At 45.5% G+C, this 19,662-nt stretch overlaps 2 protein-coding genes across 4 annotated transcripts; both read right to left on the bottom strand.

Moving 5' to 3' along the window:
* Positions 1-122: 122 nt before the first annotated feature.
* On the bottom strand, positions 123-1,971 carry tex30 (testis expressed 30). Of its 2 annotated transcripts, none has more exons than XM_048978346.1 (5): positions 1,839-1,971; positions 1,366-1,602; positions 1,226-1,277; positions 775-986; positions 123-450 (listed from the first exon to the last, which is right to left on the bottom strand). In XM_048978346.1, exons 1-5 carry the CDS (start codon positions 1,947-1,949, stop codon positions 274-276), a joined length of 789 nt encoding a protein of 262 aa, XP_048834303.1. In that variant the 5' UTR covers positions 1,950-1,971; the 3' UTR covers positions 123-273. The 2 variants fall into 2 exon arrangements, with proteins under 2 accessions (XP_048834303.1, XP_048834304.1); XM_048978347.1 differs by having other exon boundaries at positions 1,390-1,602.
* Positions 1,972-2,900: 929 nt separating this feature from the next.
* On the bottom strand, positions 2,901-12,669 carry poglut2 (protein O-glucosyltransferase 2). Of its 2 annotated transcripts, XM_048978326.1 has the most exons (11): positions 12,605-12,669; positions 12,138-12,362; positions 11,196-11,401; positions 10,688-10,893; positions 10,367-10,444; positions 9,874-10,046; positions 8,731-8,968; positions 6,602-6,811; positions 6,051-6,140; positions 4,216-4,320; positions 2,901-3,203 (listed from the first exon to the last, which is right to left on the bottom strand). In XM_048978326.1, the coding sequence occupies exons 2-11, from the start codon at positions 12,359-12,361 to the stop codon at positions 3,186-3,188; spliced, it is 1,548 nt and encodes a 515-aa protein (XP_048834283.1). In that variant the 5' UTR covers position 12,362; positions 12,605-12,669; the 3' UTR covers positions 2,901-3,185. The 2 variants fall into 2 exon arrangements, with proteins under 2 accessions (XP_048834283.1, XP_048834284.1); XM_048978327.1 differs by lacking the exon at positions 12,605-12,669 and having other exon boundaries at positions 11,196-11,423; positions 12,138-12,276.
* Between the last annotated feature and the right edge of the window lie 6,993 nt (positions 12,670-19,662).

Here is a 19,662-nt window from a genome sequence, read left to right as displayed (position 1 = left end):
CCCAACTCCGAGCTCCAGGGGCACCACACATTGGCCGACCCTGTGCTGCGACCCCCCAAGCTATGGAGAGCAAGATGGGGTCAGCGAAGAGAAGCGTTCCAATGTAATCACACCGGTGCAAATGGCAAATAAAGGATTTATTTAAGGCTTTTAAGGACTATTTATTTATTTAAAATCGGGGTCACCACAAGCATTTTTAAGGTTTGTCTATTTATAAATTACCTGAACAGGAATATACGCATTAACTACACTGCAGGCTTGACTCGCATGCAGTCAGGGGGCGGCAGCACGGCCAACATGCTCCAAGATCCAGGTCACAACGCAGGAGTTCACCTGGGCCAGCACCTCGTCCTCCGCCCGCCCCTTCACCGCCAGCCCGTGGCTGCCTCCCTCGATCCACTGGACCGTAGCTGGGCTCTTCATCCGCATGGTCACGTCCTCCAGGAGACTCTGGATTACATCCAGAAATATCATTTAAGAATCCGGGACAGAAATTTTCCTCAAAAACAATTAGAGAAACTGCAACAAGGAATTTAGTTATAAGGCTCAGTTTGATCGATATCTGTTTCAATCATGCATTTTTTACATTATTTGGCTAGTGGACCAAATTTCATCTGAATAACACTGAGCTTCCACCCTCAGTCGATGTGTGACAAACGTGGAAGACCTCAATCAGTTTAGACACGTTCTGAGCCTGTGAAACGAACACGGTGCCTTTGGACTGTATCTGGGCCTTGCAGACCTGCGCATTGGCGCTCTGCCCCGCATCCTTACCCGCTGACACATGTTGTCGGCAGTGCCGGACACAAACAGCACGGGGACCCCTGCCAGACTGCGAAGGTCCTCGCTGCGTTGTCGGTGCGCGTGCGTCTGGCCTGGAGGGTGCAGCGGGAAGGACAGGCAAACCAGGCCGCGCGGAACGTCACCCACCCCTGCGCTCAGCTGATTGGTCAGGCATGCTGCGGCACGAGCCCCCATCGAACGGCCTGAGCGTGGACGCACACCAAAAAGCACGCATTTCAGGGAGACGTTTACCACGTAGCATGTGGCCAGGCAGGCAGATCCATAACAAATGGCCGCTTGTTTGAGTTCCGAGTCACTGCTATTTAAAGTATGTACAAAAGAACAGCATAAATGTCCTCTTCTGCAGTTTTAATTTTAGATTCTGACATCTGAAGGACAAAAGGAATGTATTGTGAGTTTGAAGCGTTTGTGTTTTGCTTACCACCAACAAATATACTCGTTAGAGTGAACTTCTCCTGATTTCTCAGATATTCCTGCAGAGCAAAATATATTATTTGGCGTCATGAAACAAGATCCCAAGTAAATAGAAAAACCGAACTGAAAGCAGTGCAGGTGGACTACCATGACCGCTGCGTAGGCTTTCACCCTGTAGATGAGATTGAGCCCTTTGCATGTGAATCGCAGGCACAGCAGACCGGCGGCGGCAGCGACCTCGGCCAGAGAGACCAGATGCTTGACGTTCATGTCTCCGCCAGCCCCGTGCGTCAGTACCAGCGCGGCCCGCCTGGCGGCGCTCTGCCCGGGGATACTCAGCACCGCATCCAGGGACCTGGCTCCGAACGCGATTTTGACATTTTCCTGCAAAATGCACATATACATATTTACTCTGTGATTACTGATTATTTAATGAGCATTTTGCGCATGATGGAAACTACCTATAATCTTGTATTTGCGCTCCGACTGCTGTGCATCACGTAAAAATAAACTTCACCGGTTTGGCGGTGGAACTCATTGCAAACGCTATATGTTTGATGCAAGTAATAAATTTGCATCGTGGCTGTATTTTTTCGCAGATCCGTATTTAAGTAAGTTACCTCATGATAGTTTTCCATTTCAAACCAAACGACCGACAGCGGCCGGATTCCGCTGGTCCGGGACTGTGCAGAATGAACTTGCAAAATGTTCGCAAAAGAAAATACCGCCATCTAATGTCTCGGGGTTATTACTTTGGGACGATCTTTTAAAGTAGAAGACTCGTCTCTTACGTTATTTGATTAACATTCCCGAAAGTCCTTGTCAAACCTTGCAGGCTGCTGATTTAGGCAGGGATTCTTAGCAACCGGATTTTTTACTATTATTACGCTCCACCGCAGTTTATATACAGCATAATGACTTTCCGCACTTTATGTATTTTATGAGACTAAAAGGCTTTCAGGGAACAAAGTCTTGTGCGTGAGGAACTTAAGTTCAAATAAATGCAGGAATTTAATGTCATTATTTGCGCGACCTTGTTAGTCTTTCTGTATTTTTTGTTGTGTATTATTAATGTATTATTGCTGCTACGTCGTTTTGGACAGAAGCGTCTGGCAAAAAATGTAAATTAGGCATGAAAATTTCCACCTTTCGTAAACTTGGAAAACAGGCAACGATCTATGTCACTGTGCATAGACATACATTACGGTTAAGTGACCGAAGAGGCCAAAACCGAATTTAAAATGTTTAGTCTACAGATATTCCAGATAAATCGATTTAATAGCCCTCATATGGTCTACAAAAATGTGCTATGATTGAGTTATAATTCGCTTGCTTTAATAAGACAGATTTTTATCAATATCTTTTAACAGGATACCACTTAATTCTGAACAGTAAATTATTAATTGCATTATGTTAGATGACGGTATTCTTTAAGATCGGATTAAAACATCTATAAGCATAATTTTAAAGGTTGACTCAAAGAGAACATTTCAAGGTTAAGGTATTTTTATGAAGCTAAAATTTATGATATATTCTTTGCGTTATGGTGACTCGGCAAGTTCAGGACTTCGCTGTACTGCCAAGAGAAATTACTCAGAATGTGGATGAGATTCAGATCTTCAGTTCACTAATACAATTCAATAATAGGTTACTGGGGGATTACAGGGAGGTCGTTTACAACATATCATGAAAACACTTTATTAAAATATATAAAAAAACGTAGAATTCACTGTTGATCACAGGCCAAAATGACTACTGCAGTCTTCAGCTAATAGTGACACAGACAAATGCTATGTGCAAATGAATCAAAATTGAAATGTACTAGAAAGTTCATAATAGTGAAAAACAGTTTATTATAAAACATTGTATTGTGCAAAGTAATAGCAGGTCCTTGCAGCATGTGTGTATAAAAACAGGTTTGCAGGGACACATACAGAGCCCTTCATATTTGTGCAGTTCTCCATCAGTCAAAGCTCATCACTGGCCTGTAAAACCAAAAACAAAAGAGTTTTACACACACAGGTATATTTGTTTCATATGTTTATGAAAGATGTGAGGAGGTGATCCAAGGCCCGGAACATTCAGAACCCTGTGTTTTTTTTTTTTTTTTAAGAGAATCACTAGAGAGCACAAAACATACCCTGAGAGATGTATAGAGAGGGGTTTTAGGAACCAGAAACGAGAAAAGATCAAGGAAATTTTCAGAAAGATGGCTGCAGATTAAGGTTTTAAGAGGCAGAACTTCATCATGTTTTCATCATCATTCAGACAAGTAGCTCTGTAATGAATAACGCTGGCAATGGTCTGGCTCAGCACAGCCCGCCCTGGCTCAGCCCGCCCTGGCTCAGCAAGTCTGCTCTGGCTCAGCACAGCCCGCCCTGGCTCAGCACAGCCTGCTCTCCCGCACACCCCGCCCTGGCTCAGCACAGTCCGCCCTGGCTCAGCACAGTCCGCCCTGGCTCAGCAAGTCTGCTCTGGCTCAGCACAGCCCGCCCTGGCTCAGCACAGCCCGCCCTGGCTCAGCACAGCCCGCTCTCCCGCACAGCCCGCCCTGGCTCAGCACAGCCCGCTCTCCCGCACACCCCGCCCTGGCTCAGCACAGCCCGCCCTGGCTCAGCACAGCCTGCTCTCCCGCACACCCCGCCCTGGCTCAGCACAGCCCGCTCTCCCGCACAGCCCGCCCTGGCTCAGCACAGCCCGCTCTCCCGCACAGCCCGCCCTGGCTCAGCACAGCCCGCTCTCCCGCACACCCCGCCCTGGCTCAGCACAGCCCGCCCTGGCTCAGCACAGCCTGCTCTCCCGCACACCCCGCCCTGGCTCAGCACGCCCCGCCCTGGCTCAGCACAGCCCGCTCTCCCGCACACCCCGCCCTGGCTCAGCACAGCCCGCTCTCCCGCATAGCCCGCCCTGGCTCAGCACAGCCCGCCCTGGCTCAGCACAGTCCGCCCTGGCTCAGCACAGCCCGCTCTCCCGCACGGATGACGCCGCCGCTCATACCCTCTGCCTGTGACAGGAACAGGGGAAAAGCTCTTCATTCGGCTGCTGCAGCTGCTCCATCCCTTCCCGCACCTTAGGGTTGCTGATCTGCAGAGCAGCGTAGGCCTACAACAAGAGGGGGTGGAGGTGAGGGAAGGCGTACTGTCCCTTTAATTTAATCAGTCCATCAACCAACCAAACACAGTTAACACCACACGCAACCATACAACCAACAATAAACCGCACTAAGGACACTAAAAATCCGCATCAATTACAAAAAAATGAATGTCTCAAGGTGAAAATGTACGTGCTCACTGCAGAACTCTCTAAATAAGGCTGAAATAAATTCAAAATATTATAAGAATACACAAAAACTGAATTTCTAAACATATGTCTTGGTCAAGCAATACCAGGAGACTATACACCTTTGAGCACTGGTTAAACTGGGAGATGGAATGTGTTCAACAAGCGAAGCAATGTGTTAACTTAAGTCCATTCGCAGACTATGCCTGGTTATACAGCTTGATATTTACAAATGAAATATACCGCAAAAGTGGCATGGTGGTGCAGTGGTTAGGGTGAGGGGGTGGCATGGTGGTGCAGTGGTTAGCACTGTTGCCTCACACCTCTGGGACCCGGGTTCGAGTCTCCGCCTGAGTCACAGGTGTGTGGAGTTTGCATGTCATCGTGGGGTTTCCTCCGGGTACTCCGGTTCCCCCCCCAGTCCAAAGACATGCTGAGGCTAACTGGAGTTGTTAAATTGCCCGTAGGTGTGCCTGTGTGCATGTGTGAGTGAATGGTGTGTGAGTGTGCCCTGCGATGGGCCGGCCCCCCATCCTGGGTTGTTCCCTGCCCCGTGCCCATCGCTTGCGGGATAGGCTCCGGACCCCCGCTGTTATGCAAGTACTGTTTAAAAGCAAGTTTGAACTGTGCCTGTGCAAATGACGTGGACGGTATTTATGTGCGTGTGGAGGGGGTGCTGCTGTTAGTGCACCACCCAGGAGGGCAATGCCACACGCGTCACCCACACCGATGCCAGTCCGTCAGTGTCAAGGTTACACAGGAGCCATACCTACAGATAACAGACGTCGACGGCAATCAGGCCCATGAAAGATGCCATTGTGCCGCAACACAGTCCTCAAGGCAGGTTTAGTAACCAGTCACGTTTAAGCCCAACACATTAATCTTATATTAAATTATAAATTATGCACAGATTAAGAACATTACGCTGACTAGGATTCCGAGTGCAGGAGGCTTTGGGTACAAATGGCGATAGCTTTAACTGTGCCAAAGCAGGAGTGTGATTAGAGCCCGAAATGGTCTGCGTGCACCCCCACTCCGACAGACACACCTTCGGTACAGTGCAACCTGAGACTACAGCTGGCATCCTCATCGGTGTCCTTGACAAAATCTCGTTAAAGTGAAGGAAGAGATACAAAAGATAAGATAAACTGACAATGCGGAGAATTCCTGCGGTGGCTGAAATGTCAAGCTTTTATTACATTATAAAAGTATAGAAGACACAGGATTGAAATGCAGCATCACCGGGAATATTCCAAGAAAAAAACTAAGCTTTCTTAAAACTAATCATTGTAGGGGTTTTACCCAGTTACAGTTATATAATAATCAATCCATCCAGCTTTGGCTGCTTATCCAGTGCACGGTCCCTGCCAAGATCACACGCAAGGTGGGGGAAAGATTCTAAGCCCTAAAGCTGGAGGTGTGAGACAGCAGCACCCCCATGCCCCCCCCCCCCCCCCCCCCCCCGCCCCCATGCATGAAACAGCTATTAATTTCCTAAGTCATCAGTTCAGCCGAGACGGGAGAAGAACTAAAAATGGCAGACAGGCTGTCACCTGGAGGAGCTTGAAGTAATAGCAGAAAATGTCGTCCCCCATGAGGCGAGTCCGTGCAAATTGCTGGCCAGCTGCCGCGATCTTTCTGCTCTGTAAGCAGAGGCGGGACAGGAAGTGAAGTCATGGCCTCCGCAGAGTCAAATGCAAAGGGTATTAATATGAAGCTGATCAGCCCTTTGTTGCTACAGTCACCACTACTCATCTGTGGAGACTTTCCATTGGACGCTTTGACATTGCTGGTGGGATTTGCTGCCATGTGTGTTTGGTGCTTGGACTTTTGGCATTTTTACTTTTTTGATTGTATTCACGGATATTTATGGAGACCTAAAAAACGGACCCCACGATGTCAAAATGATCATCACATTTGGTCCCCACAACATAATATAAACCTAACCCACACACATACAGTGCAACATTTCGTTTCAACCATCTAGTTGATTATAAGGAGTAAGAGTCCCAGAGTACTCAACTGGTTGGTTGAAACGAAATCTTGGTCCGGATTTTTACCCTCTGGACCCGGACTCCCCGATCTGGGAGTACCGGCAGGGTACCTCCTCATCGTGCTCCCTGGCCCAGCGGATCTTGTCCAGCAGGTCGCTGAGGTCGCGCCTGAAGGGGATGTAATGCTCCCACGGCCGCAGCTCGCGGTAGAAGTGCTCGTAATATCCGGAATCCTGCTTCAGCACCACGCTGCCCCCGGCCAGCAGGTACGGAAGCCGGTAGGCCGCCACTGTGCCGTCCACGTTGATCTGGTACTTGAACTGGTGGGTGTTGGTGGGAAAATGCATTCCTTAACTGAGTCGATGTTATATTTACAGTATATTGAATACTACCTTTTGCAAAGAAAGCACACTGATTATCTATCCATGCATTCATCCATCTTCCAACTGCTTATCCTGGTCTGAGCCCTGGGGCAGCCTGGAGCCTATTACATCCTGGATGGGATGCCAGTCCATCACAGGGCACATCCCTGTACACGCACTATAGTGGGCTCAGAGATACCAGTTAGCTTAAGTTAATTATTCTCATTTGACTAATCGTACGAAAGTGTACTATACATTTGATAGAGTGGGCAACATTAAAGGCTCTGAGCTTTGAATTCATTGTTTTGTGTTTCTAACGTATTATTGATTCAGTCCCCAGATCTACCATCTCCCTAAATATTTGTGATTAGGGCTGTACGGTATATATACGTATCATTTCACTATCATCGCAACGTAAGCAGGAGTAATAATCACATCGCATCTGTCAGGACTGCTTCGTCTTAACACTTGCGACTACACCACCAATTTATTTTACACACTCTACTGGTAGATAAGGTATTTACTCACTGTCATTTATTTTGGGAAACTTTTTCCTTTTTTGTTTTATAAATATCACAATGTGATATCGCAACTTGATATTGTGGAGGCTTATTTATGATTTTTTAAACTAGCTTAAAACAATCTGTTCTGAAGGAAGGTATACATCAACCAGAAGGCCAAAAATGAGACCTTCCCTAACACACTTCCATATAGATACTGCACTCCAATTCATAGTGGTTCGCAGGTGCAGTGACTGGCTAATGCACATCCTCATTCCCGTCCACATCCCAGCAGGCCGTCTGCCTGCACAGCCGCAGCGTCGTTAGCCTTACACATCCCCCTCGCACTGGCAAACGGGGGGCACTTTGCACCGAGTCCCTCACTGCAGACGCCATGGTAAACGTGCTCCGCGCAGCAAAGACCGACTCAGCAGGGAGGCCTGCGCAGCACGTGGGAAGGTTCATTCACCCTGGAATACTTCCAACAGAATTCCTAAACCTTCCCTAACACACTTCCATATAGATACTGCACTCCAATTCATAGTGGTTCGCAGGTGCAGTGACTGGCTAATGCACATCCTCATTCCCGTCCACATCCCAGCAGGCCGTCTGCCTGCACAGCCGCAGCGTCGTTAGCCTTACACATCCCCCTCGCACTGGCAAACGGGGGGCACTTTGCACCGAGTCCCTCACTGCAGACGCCATGGTAAACGTGCTCCGCGCAGCAAAGACCGACTCAGCAGGGAGGCCTGCGCAGCACGTGGGAAGGTTCATTCACCCTGGAATACTTCCAACAGAATTCCTAAACCTTCCCTAACACACTTCCATATAGATACTGCACTCCTAAACTGCCTTTCATATAAAAACAGTCAGACATTTTAAAGACACCAAACAGCTACAATAGTAAATACAGTTCATTTTCCATTTTGCGTAAAATGACACAGATTTTGTGACTTTCCAATTGGTGAGAGCCCCTGGCAATGCTCTGGACAAGGAAAGGATGGTGTGACTTCCCACATCCTCTGCAAGATCTCATAAAGTTAATTTCTCAAGGACAGACTTTATTTGTACTTTATGGCAATGCTTTATCATAACTGCTACCTTGTATTTACTCGTTTTTTTATTGCGAACTTCATGTTTCCACTAAAAAAAGGAGGCGGCAGAGAGAGACTGCAAGCTAATGAAAAAGGCAGCAGAAAGCCATCTTGTAGAGTAATCGCGCCTAATATATATTACGATCGTCGCCTGTTTTAACTGCTGCAGGTGACTCAGATCTACAGAATACCAGCCAACCAGTCTGTCACAGAGCCAGAGACGTTTTGCGACTTTCACCTCGCACGTCTATCCGCTGTGCTTCACTCGGCCTCCTGCTCTCACCTTGAAGAAGTCAAAGAAGGAGACGTGCTTCACCAGTGGCCCGTAGAGACTCTCGTCATGTTTGAAGAAGAAGAAGTTGGTGAAAGCGGCGTCAATGAGGTCGGGGTGGGCCCGGCTCAGCTTCACCAGGTCCAGACGCTCCTTACGGCTATCCCGCCCCCTCCAGAAGGCCGTGGCATTCTTCCCCCCCCACGGAGGGCCTGTGTTGGCCTGTACCGACATCATGTCTAAGCTGACCCTGGAGACAGCCAAACACACATCATTTAAGGTCAAATGCTCACAAACTCATCCATCCATTTTCTGTGTCCACTTACATCATATTCTAAGTAACAAGGGGGTCCGGAACCTCCCAGAGGTTAACGGGTGCAAGGCAGAGAACAACCCGGGATGGGGGGCCAGCCCATCGCAGGGCAGACTCACACACCATAAACGTACAAAATTTGGTAACTTCAATTAGCCTCAGCATGTTTTTGGACTGTGGGAGGGGGAACTGGGGTACCCAGAGGAAACCCCACGAAGACACGGGGAGAACATGGGGAGAACACGGGGAGAACACGGGGAGAACACGGGGAGAACACGCAAACTCCACACACATGGAGCCGTGGCGGAGACTCAAAGACTCCCAGAGGTGTGAGGCGACAGTGCTAACCTTCACCACCATGCCGCCCCTCACAAACTCATAATTAATACAAGCAGGTGCCCTTAAATCCATAAAATTAATAACTATTATCCAACATTTCTATCCTTAGTGTCACACAAACTTGCCTTCTGAATTTCTGTAGGATGAGCGGCTCAAGGGCAGCGCCATAGGAACCAGGAGCTATGTGCTCCCCCCACCAATATTTAACTTGGGTCCATTTGTCCCCCTCAGTGAAAATACTTTTGGATGTAAATGATTGTGTCAATATCAAACTCTGTTCTACTCCCTTGTTCAAGGGTACAACAGGAGAGGCCCTTGTGATTTCTGATGCAGTCACATACACAGAGCTGATGTAAGTTGGATTTATATTATAATGTTATTTTTCTTTTCCAAAATGTGAGTATTGATTGAACTTGTTTACAGAGACTATATATAATAATAATAATAATAATAATAATAACTCTATATATACATATATAATAAAACATATAATGGATGCCTGCCTGCCCATGGTTTCCAGAACGGACTCGGTGAGGTCGTAGGTCGGCAGGACTATGTCCCGCGTGTCGTTGGATCCGCACCAGGAGAAAATGGGATGCAGCCCCTCAGAGGGCGTCCTCTTCTCCAAAGGCCAGTCGCCAAGGTTCACAAAAAGCTCCACGTCGGGAACCTTCACCTGCACCGCAGGGCACCGGCATGTTGAAAATGCGCGCACTGCCAGCGTTAAGCATCATCGCCCTTTACTGAGACCCGATATAATACTTAACCGTCAAAATGCATTGCTGCCCTTCAGCCAAATACCCAGCTACACAACATGTCCATATATCACAAAGCTTGTTTTCACAATCATCGCAAATGCCTCTGTAGTAACAGTGGTCCGATATCGCCACCTGCTGGTCATGTTAATATAAGCAACAAAAAAATCCTACAGTAGCTATGTCTATGCTAATGTTCACCTGTGTAATAAATAAAAGGTAAAGAGGTAAATGGACCCACTTTCCTGGTGAGGGACAGCAGGAAGGCATCCATAAAGATCCTGAAGCCCACATGCTCCCCGTGAGTCTTAATATAAATCTAGAAAAAAAAATACGTAGTCATGTGAGGTCATGTTGGGTTTGCGTCGTTAATACAAGCTATTTGTACGCGTTATTATGCCACAGAAAGGAGAGTCAAAAGGCCACTGTGACTAAATACAGGGCAGATGACAGACATTAGGACACCGAAAGGAATTTCCAGTCAGCTAAGCAGGTCACAGCCAGATGTGGGCACAGGGATATTTTGCTTGTTACGTTACGTTAGCAGCGTAGCCGGTCGTACCTGGTTGTCTTTGATGGTGTAATGGCACAAGCTCTGTCTCTGCCCAAACCGGAGAGGAATCTCCTGGGCAATGCGGTCAGGGTCCACAGTGGGGAAGTAGGACAGGTCCTCCCGGATCTGGTGGATAGAGGCTGGGCAGCCCATGTGCTTCAGCCACATATCAGCTGAGGCTTGGGGGCAGATACAGGCCTCGTGGTACACAGGTCCTGTGGATGGGGGGGGGAGGGGGGAGGTTCAGGTGGGGAAAATCAAACACGACCATTTTTAAGAGCTACATATGATGACAACTACACAAAGGTTATTCCATTCCAATCCAAAGAATTTCCAAAAAAGGTTTGCATCACCAGGTACTGAAGTGAACAATGTACTGTATTTCCCCCACCCACAAAATTAAACATCTACTAAAAAAAAAAAAATGTAAACGCAAACAAATGTTAGTGTATTTTTCAAAACTATAGGTCAGCCGCACTTTTGGTAACGGTGCCCACGTCACGGGGTTTGCGTTCACCTTTGAGGACGTACGGGGACCTGGCGACGTGGCCTCCATTGAGCAGGACGTCGATGTGCAGCGAAGAGTAGCTAGCATACATCCTGTAGCGCACCAAGTAGGAGCCATCTCTGCGGTCCAGGACCTGCACCCAGATACGAGTGAAGTGTTCGCCCGGAGCGGTGATCTTCACCTCGAAGGCTGTCTCCCCGGGAGATGACGTGATGCTGTAGGTTTCCAGGTGGGACGCTGGATACGTTAATTAGCATGACCGAGCATTCACTTCCAACCAAAACTGGTACTATGACATTCAAGAGATGTTCATGGAACATTTTGAAAAAAACATCATAACTTTTTTGTCTCGTGTAACACTTAAAACTGAGAACGGAAGGTATCTTGCTTGTTTGTCAGCTTGATTGGCACAAAATTATAGAGCTTTTTAAATGACATTTTCGTTTTTTTTTCGGATTTTCGTAAATGGCTGAGTGGTATAATGTTTTCATATAATGTATATGGAAATACAAATCATGTTCACAGATACAATACCGGAGAGTAATATCCCAGTTATGAATGATGGGTAGTTTGGGGACAACATATTACACTGACTAGAGAAAATATCTTTTTTTTGTTCATTCTTCCTTAATAGTCAATAAATGTTTTCACCCACAAATTTCACGTTTCCGTTATTCGCAGGCATAGTCGACCTGTCCTACACAGACCAACGTGTCCGTGGCAAAATGTTCTGATTGAGGAAAAAAACTATGCAAGTCACGTTTGTAAATAGTATGGCATTGATCGGAATGCGTCATGGTGATCAGCCCTGGCCATTTGCCACATTCGCGTGATAAAAACACCATTAGGTTACATTGTTTCGATGTTTGAACTAACAAACAATAATACATTGTCACTGCAACAGGTAGAAAAAAGATGATTTGCATCCAGGGTTAGTATGCATGTACTCACTTGGCTCCAGCACTGTCCGCAGCTTGTATAAAGAAGTACCGAGCGGGAAGAACAACGTCAGCTTTCAGTCCCGGTCCCCAAACCAAAGTTCTGGCCGGGCTGGGGCTGGGGACAGCCGTCTGGGTCTGGCCGCTCCCGCTTACACAAATCACAGTTATCCGCAACAGGAGAACACTTAACGTGACCGTATGGGGACGTAAGGGAATGCAATTCGGGCTGGACATACTGTTTTAAGTAGGAAAAGGAAACAGTAAGTATACTGAAATTTCACATTTATCATGCAGAACTGAACCGACTGACAGTGGGGAAAAATATATTTACAGAGGTGAAAACCTCATAGCCGCCATGGCTACATTTATTTACCTAAATGTGTGTTTTCTTTATTGTATGTCTAATTTTATTTACAACATTTACCAAACTAATAACAGTAACGCGGTCGTTGGACCCCGTTAAACGCGTACACTCACGTATAAGGCCGATAAGAAAAGGATCGCCTCTTTTGCGGCCGGATTAACAGGAACAATCGATCGGATTCGTTGTTTCGACCGGAGCCGTGATTGGAGAACACCGGGGACCTTGAAGCTGATTGGTTCAAACTATTGGAATTTGGAGGTTGGGGGCGTTTGCCGGTGCGGTCCTTGCAGCCGTAAATTCTTTTAGCCCCCCCAGTTTATTCCCATTTTTGAATTCCGTAATTTTTGTGTCATATAAAATTTGTCATACTTACAACCCTTAATTCTCCCGTGAATGCTGTTATTTTTTTTATTTAAATTTTACATACTTCAATATGCAAACATTTACATTTTTTTACTTCAATTAGAATTGATTTAAAGGTTGTGTGGAAAAATCATATCAGTTACTCTAAATGTTACTCTACTTCGGCAATACGTTATATACTCATCTGTAATACATGCACTCCCCGGAAGAGGGTAGGCTAACACAATTTATCTTTTAGTTGGCTGTCATCGCGTCCTGTCCTATCCTCTGCCTCTTGGCTTATAGACTCCACCCTCTGTCCCCAGTAAGGTTTTAGCGAAAATAGGATGCAAGGTTGAAAATATACGAATGTTAGAGTATTATGCAAGTTTTTATATTTTTAATTTCTTTATTGGTAATAGTTTCATGGTGAAATGCTATATACATACACACACACACACACAAAATTTTCCAAAATTCACAACCTAGTTACGGTTTACATATTACATACTATATGTACTGCTAGCAATACAGTATTGAATGCCTGTAGTATTCAGCTCTTGCATTCAGTAAAAAGACAATACTGCAAAAAGCCCAAGACAAAACCATAAATGAATAGCACATTACAGTGCAGTGTTAAATGTTTGTGCAACTGCCAGATCAAAGACATTCTGCTTTGGCATCATGTCTCTGTTCTGGGTCAGGCCAAAAGATCTCATCTACATCACAGGAAATGTTCTCCCTAGCTAGATACTCAGGGAAGAACACCGGCATGCAGGATCCAGCCCTGACATGACTTCACATCCATGTCAGCACATGGCATCTCCACTGCCTGGAGGAGGTCTTCGCCAGTATCGGCTTTTTGGTCAGGCCTTCCATCGCCATGAGGGAAGTGCAGCACGTGGATGGCTGACGTTCATCAATGGCTGGGTGATGTTCATCCACTCCTGTATCTGAACACCACGGTGAAACCGTCACCATTCTGAACTACGGCATAGACAGGATACTCTGAACGCTCAGGATCTTGCAGCTCCTGCTCAAACATGACAGTGGAGAACCTCCTGGATACTCATGACTGTGCAGAGTGTCACGTTGCCACCTCCACAGTCAGGGACTTTGACACTGGCACATTGGCCAATTATCCCCCCTCCCCCTCCTTCTATTGGCACAGTGACGTGTGCGTACTTCTGTACACAGTGCACTTTCAAGGACCATAACGATCACTTGTTCTCATCTCAGAATCTCATGATTATGGTGGCCACAGAGATCTACTCAGCTTGAGTTCTCTTTCTGCTACTTCCCTCATTGTCATTCCATGAACAAGAAGATGGTCAAGCACAGCTGCTCGAATCTCATCTGAAATGAATGTTCTTCGACTTGCTCTTCCCCGTGTTCTAGTTCCCCCTCTGCCTCTTTGACATGCCCTCTTCCCCCTCTGCCTCTGAAATTGGTGAACATTGATACAATGGATAGAAACAAACGTCACCATCTGTGCACTCTGAACTGGATTGTATTCTATGCGGTTGGTTTCATCACATCATTAGAGACAAGTGTGAACAATTTTGAGTCGTTGGGTGTAAACGATGACAGGTGTACCATTTTGCAGCACAAATGCATCACAGTGCAAAATGTTTTAGTGAGTGACAATGTGTTCGCAATAAGTTCTGCAAAATAAAGTGATCAATTTGATTCACAAGTTCGGACCTCTAAGCATTTTGTTCAGGGAAGGGGATTTTTTGTAGCCGTTTGGAAAAACTGTAATTCTCACTAAATTGTTACTGTATGGAAATGTTACTCGTTTGATGTTCTTACTGTACTTGTTTGTCGTAATTACTATTTCAGTGTGGATGAAGTTTACAAAGTGACAGCACTAGTAAAACTGGATGGTCAGGATGAAAAACAGCCCCCCCCCCCCCCCCTCTGGCTGTCGAGGCCTGCTGAGCTAACGGGAACTCACGCCGTCGGGGGGGGGGGCACACCAGACCAGATGCTGCGATCGATAAACACCGTGTGTCTCCGGCAGATCAGAGGGACAAGCCTCAGAAGGTGGAAGACGCAAAGACCGGAGCTTACGAAGGCTGCCTGGAAATCAAATCCAAATGTCCGGCGCAGATCCAGCTGCTGCAGAATCACACGCAGCAATTTCACTTTGTTTACACACCCGTACATTTCCGTACTCTAGTCGTTCCTTAACCACAAGCATAATGATAAGTACACAACCCCTTCAGAGCACCGATTCTCAGCAGTCTCGAGAGAAAGAACTCAAAGTCAAATACTGAAAACAAATATTTGCTATTTAAATCTAATCTTAATTCACAGGAACAAGAGGATATTTACCAGTCTTTAAGGCAAGAAATGTAAAAAGGTAATGAATTCATTCCAAGAACTACTTTTGTTCTCCAGTACAGAGCCAGTCAATCCTATAGGAGATACAGACGGCCACCCAGGGGTGCAGATTTGCCATGTAATTTTGCTTTGTCGTGGACAGGGGGCGCCGGTGATACTTGCCTAGTAATCCAGGACTGGTACTGTGCTCCAGTAAATGAAATATGAAAATGATAAGAAGTATGGCTGTCGGTCCAAAACCGAAGAAACAAAGTGTCACTGTACCTGAGGTTGGGTTTAACTGCTTCAGACCAGGTTTCAAATGAGCTTCAAAAAGCAAAAATGAAACGATGTAACAAAACCAATATTCTGAAATGCAAATGTACACATTTAGTCATTTTTTTACGTTCAGTCTCATAATTTCTTAGAAAAGTGGCCCTGCCTTTCAAATACACGGAAAAACATCTATGAAAATATTCATGTACCTACATTCTTTTATTTTTTTTAAACGGCAATGAAAACAGATGGGAGAAAAAAATCTCTCAAAATCACTTCTTTAAAAGGCAGATGCTCTATTTCGCTTCTCCATATAATTTCTGGCTGTATCCTTTGGCGTGGGAGGGACCCCCCCGCCAGCAGCCTAACCCCAGCCACAGAGGAAGCAGTCATTTCCCCCCCTCTGTAAGTGCGTGTGCCTCACAGCCCCATGTATGTCCAGGAGCCCAGATGAAACAGGCATACACTGAGCACCTTATCACAGAAATGTAGAAAAGTTGCAAAAACCTGCCTCATACTATAGTGCACTACAAGAACAGGAGGGGCGGCTTTTATGAGTTTGTGGAGGAACAGTGGTCCTGTGATCGGGCTGAGGTTCTGCCTAAGGCTTTTTAAACAGCAGACACTTGTTTGGGTGGCAGCAGATACCACTTCCTGCAGGGTCCCATCGGAGCCCACAGCTGTGTGTGGGGGTGCACAAGTCATCAATTCAGTTTAGTTTATTTTGATATAATGCTTTCCACAACAGTCTCGCCCACAAGGCGCGTTACACGGGTGTGCAACATTTTTAAGGAATAATTGAAACACTAAAGAAAAGAAAAGAAAAGAAAAGAGGATAAAAGAAGAGAAGATGAGAAAAGAAGAGAGAAAAGAAAAGAGTAAAGAAAATAAACCAACCAATAATTGCCAGGCAGGGAGAAAACAAATGCTAGGGGTCTGAGGTCATCTGGTTCCCCAACCCCAAGGACATGCTAACTTTATAGGAAAAAGAAGAGAGTCGAATTGGGAAACGCTGCCCTACACCATACTTTGTAAATCACCGTGTGTCTCATCATTAGGTTTCCATTAGGTCTTTCTCTACAGAAATCCAGTGATTGTTGTTAAATTCATTAACGAGAAGAAAACTGCACTTTTGGTTACATTTTGTGTATTATTGTAAGGGTGTGAGCTTCAATACGTTTGATTTAGAGAACCGAAGAATAAATTTCCAAACTTCATTCAATCCACAGTATATTTTTTTCAAGGAAATTACCGTAGACTTGATGTGTTTTGAAAATTTAGCAGAAGTGTTCAGTTGCATTACATAAGGACTCGATGAGTTTCGCTTCCCAGTACTCTAACGTATGATGAGGAAGCCTGATTTTAGGTCACTCGCAGACTCATCTCCAAAACAACAAAAAAAAAAACACACTGGATATTTCCTCTTCAATTCACAATCTACTTGGAATACAATCTGGAAAATGACCTTTCTTAACCCACGGTGATTCCTGTCACGCATCATTCAAAACCAAGATTACAATGGGAAATCCCTCTTATCCTGCCAGACAGCTGTGTTCAGCTTGTTTCGCTTACCGCCTCTCAAAATTCTCTTAGAGGATCCATCATGAGAGCTGTGATCTCAGGCTCATTGCCAAACGTAAACTTCCATGTGCATCCAAAAGATTGCTTGCATGACCATCTGCACTTAGAGGACTGTGACACCTACAACCAATGCTGATTCAGATTCTACTTTCATATTTCAAACATGAATTCCTTCTTTCTTAGAGTATATCACAATATTTATTTAAGCAAGCAATGCAGCACATCAGATTTTGGCCAGAAAAGAAATGTTTTCTGTGATGTATGAGCTGAAACAAAACCCAGTCTATACTCTCAGAAAAAAGGGTAAAGATTTGTACCTTCTCTGGTCACTGACGCTGTACCCTTATTTTACCTTTTAAGGTAGAGAAATTAACTCTGAGGAACATCCCAAAAGGTACAAACATAATTAATGTACCATCAATGGAGTCAATTTCTGTACCTTAAAAGGTACGATTACCTACAGCTAAGGGAACTTAGAGGTACCAAGACCCTTGAAGGTGCCGCCCCAGGAACAAGCAAAGGTAAAAATGTTTTACCCTTTTTCTGATAACGTAAAGAAATCAAGACAGTTTTTTTCCATTCACTTGACTTACTTGTGTTGGTGTTGTCCCCAAATTGTCCAAGAATGCTACTCAGGAATGCTTAACCTCAACGAAAACAAGTAGCCTCTGTGGCCAATGAAAAAAATCAAAGCCAGCTCTGTGTATGTCTGCCCATTGGCTTAAGACAGAACCAATCAGAAGCCTGGATGTGAAATGTCAGTAACTGACAGCCTCATATAAGGGCACCCATGGAATACAGGCTCTGCGACAAAAGAATCAGGTTGATTTCCTGAAAGCCACTGCCATGCGACTGCAGGGAAGAGATCAACACCGGCAGCCAAATACCAGACAGCTGGGAAGGTACCATCTGATTTATCCAACATCTTCAATTTTTTATTCATATAAAAAGATTTCTCAAACTAAGAGGGAATAGACGTAATAAAAAGTAACAAAACTACCACAGCATGTTTTGGGACAGAGAAGTAAAAGAAAAAAAAAATACACCCAAAATAATCATTACAGACTCATTACATTGGGCACGTGGTCACAACACGTGAAAAGGTTATGGTGACGACAGCTACAAGTGCAAAATGCTCCTCGCACTAAGGACCGACACTATTGCCAAGACCGAAGAATGACTGTTGGAACTTGGCAGCTGCCCATGATTCTGATGTTTTCCTTCAATTACTTCAAGAACCATTTAGCCGCCTAAAATGTTTAATTCCCCGGCTGTTTGGTGACTCCCCCAGCCCCGTGTGACATTCCTCTGGCTCCCACATTCTCCCACAGTCCATAAACATGCAAGTTAGATGAACGGCTGCCTCTAAAGTCACCATCATGTTTCAGCGTGTGCCTTCCAATAGCCCTTGGTTCCCCCCTGCCTCAGTCTGTGTAGATAGTATACATCCTGGGATAGGCTCCAGCCCCCTATCCCTGTACCCCTTTTTTGGAAGATGGACAGATGGATGGACACCTTTAATTAATGTCCGTGCGAGAGGAGTGATATTATTTCACCACCACCAAAAATAATTGTAAACAACGAATACACCTTGCAATCCGCCACTGCACATTTAAACCCACACAGATGCACCCTAACTTTGCATTTTTGCATTTCTCCAGCTGCCATAAGTTTCTACCCTGAAGGAGAAAAAATTTGGGACATTTCTTTCAAAACAAACGTCAGCCCCCATCTCAGAACCATGTGAAAGTGATGTGAAACTGGTGCTGGACTGGCCATAGCAGCATTTTCCCAGTGGGCATATTAGTATGTGAATCTATCAGGGCAGACCCCCCCATGAGGTCCATACGCCACCCCCCACCACCACTCAGCCAGATTTACCGAGGGGATCACAAAGCCCAGGGCCGAATGTTAACCACAGTCAAGCCCTATGTGAAACGATATGAAAGTGAACTGAGAGATGAAGAATTTGGAAACTAAAATGTTCACAACCTTATTTGAAATGAAGAAGTTAAAGTCTTTGTCCAACTTGATCACATACGCAAGACTGACAATACTGGTGATTATAGCTTTCAGTGGCAGAAGACTGAAGACGGGGCAGGAAAACGTCACATTGTAGGGTTACTTTCTCATTTCAGTTTTTACATTGAAATATGAGACAGATGACCTTCATTCACACAGAGTTTTAACTACACTCACAGAATAAATGGTACCAGTTTGTACCTTTGCTTGTCACTGGGGTTTGTCATAAGGGGTACTTAAATGCTGTAGGTAAACATACCTTTTAAGGTACAGAAATGTACTCTATGGAACATTTCTATACCATTAGGGATACATAAAATGTTGTTTGTACATTGGGTAGTCCATTTCTGTACCTTAAATGTAAGAAATGTCAGGTACCGCCCAAATGACGAGCAAAGGTTCAAACTGCTACCCTGTTTCCCTGAGAGTGTAATTGTGCACAGGAGTGAATAATGATTGACCTTTATGCTGTAATTATCACCGCTGCCGGACTGCCTCAGCGTTTTCCACGCATTCACCATAAACCCGGTAAACACGCGCCGCTAACGGAGAACTTCCAGTAGGCGTATCTGGAAAACCCAGTCAGCTGAACAGGATATGCGCTGCATTTTCAGTCCTTTACAAT

The sequence above is a fragment of the Brienomyrus brachyistius genome, chromosome 16 (assembly GCF_023856365.1).
Source record: "Brienomyrus brachyistius isolate T26 chromosome 16, BBRACH_0.4, whole genome shotgun sequence".
NCBI classification, from domain to species: domain Eukaryota; kingdom Metazoa; phylum Chordata; class Actinopteri; order Osteoglossiformes; family Mormyridae; genus Brienomyrus; species Brienomyrus brachyistius.
This window is presented reverse-complemented; position numbering and strand designations above follow the sequence as displayed.